Source organism: Buceros rhinoceros, unplaced genomic scaffold, assembly GCF_000710305.1.
Source record: "Buceros rhinoceros silvestris isolate BGI_N320 unplaced genomic scaffold, ASM71030v1 scaffold42644, whole genome shotgun sequence".
In the NCBI taxonomy this organism is placed as follows: Eukaryota; Metazoa; Chordata; class Aves; order Bucerotiformes; family Bucerotidae; genus Buceros; species Buceros rhinoceros.
In genome coordinates, this window is record NW_010408378.1 from 6705 (window position 1) to 11288 (window position 4584).

The following is a 4584-nucleotide window of genomic DNA, read 5'->3' on the forward strand; positions in this document are numbered from 1 at the left end:
GAGTGTTCTCAGCCCGCGTGACAGGGGCAGTAATAAAAACCTGATGCTTATTAAATACTTTGAGTTCTTCAGCTGCAGATGCAATTTACTTGTTTAACACTATCGTCCTGCAGCGCTTTTGGTGTAAATTGAGATCCTGTTCTGGGTTTCCCATTTTGTTCCCCCTTCCCCTCATATCCCATATGCTGCAGATGTGGCACTGGCCACTTTAAAATGTTTCCAGCTGCAAATGGTGCTAACATGGCTGGAAATAAAATCAAAACCTGAGTATGAGGGCATGGGTTTTCTTCCAGATGCCGCATTTCTTGCAAGAGAGAAGGCAAGAGCCGATGCCGAGTGCTACACCGCAATGAAAGTAGCCGAGGCCAACAAGGTATGGTCGTTTCCCGGTGCTGTGCCTTGGAGCAAGGTTCCTCACGTCGGGCTGTATAAAATGCTCAGCAGAAGTGTTTATTTTTTTGTTTATTGGTTGCTTGTTCTGTCTCACTGTTCAAGTCAAAAGGCAAAACAAAGCCATCTCATCTCAGAACAGTTCTCATCGAGACCAAAGCAATTTGATCCTTATCTGCAAGTTCATTTTCTTCTCCAGACAGATACATTTCTGTCAGGACACATGGAGTATCTGGTCACCTCTGGAGGCAGCTCTGCCGGGTGCTGATGGGGCTGTGGCTCCCTCTGTAGATGGAATATCAGTTTTGGTGTTGCTCGTTCACGCTGGGGTAGCTGGGAATGTCAACTCATTCCAATCCACGTGCTGGCGAGCGATCAGAACAGGGCCATCTCTGGAGTGACAGGCAGGCTCACAGTAAACAAGCGTTCAGGTAAACGGTGCTGAGCTGGTACACCAGGTGAAGCAGCCTGGCAGAGCCTCAGCACTGAAAAAAAAAAAAACAAACAAAAAAACCCCAAAACCACCTGGAGACGGAGAAATTACGTGGATAGAGCTGCCAGGCTTGCTGTGCCGGCAGCACGTTCCCAGGACATCCCAGCAGGAAGCCTGTCTGTTCTCTGAGGGTCAGTGAGAACGGGCAGAGATCTGGGGTGTTTGTGCACACGTTCTGTCCCGGTTATTCCATCCTCTCAGTTCTAATGTCGTTATCCTGAACGAATGAGCTCTGCTCTCTGCAACACACTCGTCAATCTGCTCTCTGGAAAAAAGCCACTTGTGTTTTTCTTTCCAGTCGCTTGCATGGCAAGGGCTTCCCGTGAGTTATGTGCTTTCAAGCATCTCCATCTCCGGTACATTTGGCTCAAGTGTTTTCCCAGCTGCTTCCATCACTTTCTCGTTTTGCCACTTAGTCCGTGGGATTTAGAGCCTCGCTTGGGTGTGCCGAAGGAGAAGCCTTCCTCTGGCGCTCCCTGTGTCCCACTGGAGAGGGGGAGAGTGTGGCTGCTCGAGCTGTGGAAAAGTAGATGCCTCGTGTGCTCGTGACAGAAATTTGCTGTTGAATCTGAGCTGTTGGTGATCCCTTTCTTTCTGTGCAGCTAAAGTTAACTCCCGAGTACTTGCAGCTGATGAAATACAAGGCAATCGCAGCGAACAGCAAGATCTATTTTGGCAAAGACATTCCCAACATGTTCATGGACTATGCGGGGAGCCAGACCAAGTTTGCAGAGGGGCTGGCAGAGGGGATCCAAGAAGAGGATGGAGCAGGAACCAGCGAGGACACAAAACAACTTCATAACGTCAACTGAAAAGGAAGATTTCTACTTGGTTTATACCAAAAGAAACATGAACTGGGAAGTCCCGGTTTTTTTTCCCCCTCCTTTCCCGTACTGAAAGAGATGGATCAGACTTAATCCTTTGAATCTTTTGTATGACAATTAGACACAAAGACTTTGGTCTTTATGGGTGTTCTTTCTGGAAAGTTCTAAGCAGCAGCTCCAGGTGTGTCCTCTGGATGCTTTCGGACATACAGACCAAATTACTCTGGAGAGGCTCTCGCTAGACCCTGTTCTGCAGCAGCTTAGACGGGTACCTGACTGTGGAGCAAGGTGGTTCATAGCAGTTGGAAGTAAAGGAACTTTGAGGTTTTGGAGGGAGGGGAATTGCTGCTACAACTCATTGATTTGGGGTTTTTCTTGTTGGAAATTTGACTACTTTATTTCAATCCCCTTTTAGAGAGAGGTGCTAGACTTGTACACTACGCCTGTCTGCTTGAGGCCCGGCCCTTGCCCAGACACTGGGTTGTGTGTGTGCTCCAGGTCTGTCCCGAGGGCAGGGTGGAGCGAATGCACAAAGCACCCCTTTACCTGGGCCAGAGCCATGGGTTTTGCCTTGGGGGGCAATTAAGGCCACATGCGCAGGGGGTCACCGACTTCAGCTGAGATCCTGCAGGTTACCGAGTTCCCGTGGGGGAGTTAAGCCTTAGACCATGTGTCCTGCAGGTGGTGGCCCAACCTGTTCATTGTTTGCATCTTAACCCTGGTTGGATTTGTGTTTCTCATGGATTTTGAGGCTTTTCCCAGCAGTTTAGCTGTGAGCAGAGGGGTGCAGGCACGCTGACAAGGCAGTGTCCTGCCAGCGGGTCACTGGGCTTGATTTCCAGTGAAACTGGACCGCACGCCTGGTGCTTGTCACAGCCGCCAGAGCTGGAACTAGGGAGAGAAGAATTTTGTCTCAGGGACCTGGACTTTGCAAAAAGCCTTTTTGATGAGTAACTGCTGGAGAGGCCAGTGCCACGGCCATTACAGCAGGTTACCCGCCCCTGCCAGCCCAGCTGGATTTCAGTGCTTGCAGCATCTTACAGACATTCAGGCAAACTGAAACGAATGGAACTGAGATGCTGGTGGTTTGGGGGTTTTCTGAATAGACCTTGTGAAAGTAGGATTTCCTTAGTAAAGGACACAAAACATCATCCTGGAAAGTCACAGGGCAAAGAAAAGAATCTCTTGTCTCTGAACTGTTCCTTTTTCTCTCAGAACAACGCTGTGTAACGTACCTTTCACTTCAGAAAACCAATTAGTCCTTCACGAACCAGATGCAAAGAGGTAACAGGGTTTCGCTTGACACTCCTGCAGAACTCGAAGGGTGTTAATGACAAGAGTTCAGGCCTAGAGAGAACATTTTTTTTTTTTCTCTGCCTTGTCCATCTGCCGCTTGGCAGCAGAGCCTGTTAGGTTTGTGGCCAGCCTACCGCTACGAGACGATGCGATTGGAAGTGCTAACTAACATTGTTGTCAAGACCAGCCGATTGCGTTTACAGGCTCGTGCCCCGAGCGCGTGCAGCCCACTGTGCGGGGTCTCGCTCCTCAGTGTTTCTCACCACGCGTTAGTCCTTTTAAAAAGGCGATCACACTAAGATAGAAATCGGGTGCTGGTTCTAGTATTTTTACTCCAGTTTTCATTTCCCTGTTAGGAAAGTGACTCTTGAGACTCAGGAACACAAAATGTGAGATAAGCATCAGTTTCTGCTGGAGAAAAGGCCCATCTACGTGTATTGTTTGTATTTGTTGGGAAAGCTGAGCTTGGCAGCTCCATCTCCAGGCACGGAGCATCAGACAGCCCAACGGCAGAGCACCATGTCAGCAGGCGGGCAGTGACTCCACGGCCTTCTGTAGAAGGGTCCCTGCAGGAAGGGGATGAACAGGGAACAGCAGAACCTAACCAGGGAGGTCACCGTACCCAGACCTTTGCGGGTGACCTCAGTGGGATCGTTCTAACCTCACATTAGGGGTTTCCTTCAGTAACTAAGCCCGACTTTGTTCGCCAGTATTTTTCACTAACGAAAAGACCCGCCTAAGCCCAAGTGGTATTACAAAGTGTGTCTGACTCCGCGGGAAGACAATAGTTTGGAATAAGTAGATCTTAATGATTGCTTTTAATTGAAAGCGTTACTGCTGAAGTATTCTTGTAATTCCGTTAAATTGTACTCAGAGTAAGAAAAGGCAGAATCGAGGTTGAGGTGGTGGCATCTTCACAAGCCCCAATCCAGGGTGGCCTCTGCATTCACCGTTCTTCATCACGTGAGCAATTTCCTGAATTTACCAGAGCAGACCTGTCTCTACATGTAAATCTTTATTCCATCTGTTTCTTTAACTGGCATCTTGTCCCGTTCCCGTAATCTCAAATCCTGAAGATCTGAATTTCCCAGCCCCTCTGTGTAACGGAGGAAGCGCAGGTTTGTGGCACCACCGATACCCGAGAGCTGCTGGCGGGAGCGTGGCTATGCTTTACCAGTGCAGTCTTTGATCTGCTGATGTACTGAATTAAAAGCCTTTTTATTTTGGTATTTGCTATGACAATAAAATGGCCTTCGATTTTGATGCCAGTCTGTTTTTTTTTTTCTCGGATAACCTTTAACTCGGTGTGTAGTGGGTTTGCCGGGGCGGGTGGCATCACGGTGGGCGCTGCTCCGGTGGGACAGTGTGGGGTGCTGGCGATGGGTGCTGTGCCGCTGCCCGGGGCTGGTTCCCCCGCCCCAGCGCGAGGGGAAATCGGAGCTCTGGCAGCCGGAGAGGGGCCGGGGGGCCGTGCTCGGCAACCACGGAAGCGAAGCAGGCTGGTGAAAGTCACGGGAACAAGCCTTCGGTGGCAAATAGCTCAGATTTGGTAAAGTTTGCAGAAAATCATCGTCGTGTTTT

The 4584-nt window shown here is 49.5% G+C and overlaps 1 protein-coding gene across 1 annotated transcript in view; it reads left to right on the top strand.

Annotated features, from left to right (window-relative positions):
• Positions 1-1761, top strand: part of LOC104492306 (erlin-2-like) — a gene marked incomplete at its 5' end in the record, with an annotated part of 8321 nt that extends 6560 nt beyond the window's left edge. The window contains 2 exons of the mRNA XM_010134845.1: positions 294-373; positions 1486-1761. Coding sequence (XP_010133147.1) covers positions 294-373; positions 1486-1695 — 290 coding nt within the window. The remainder of the gene's footprint in view (positions 1-293; positions 374-1485) is intronic.
• Between the last annotated feature and the right edge of the window lie 2823 nt (positions 1762-4584).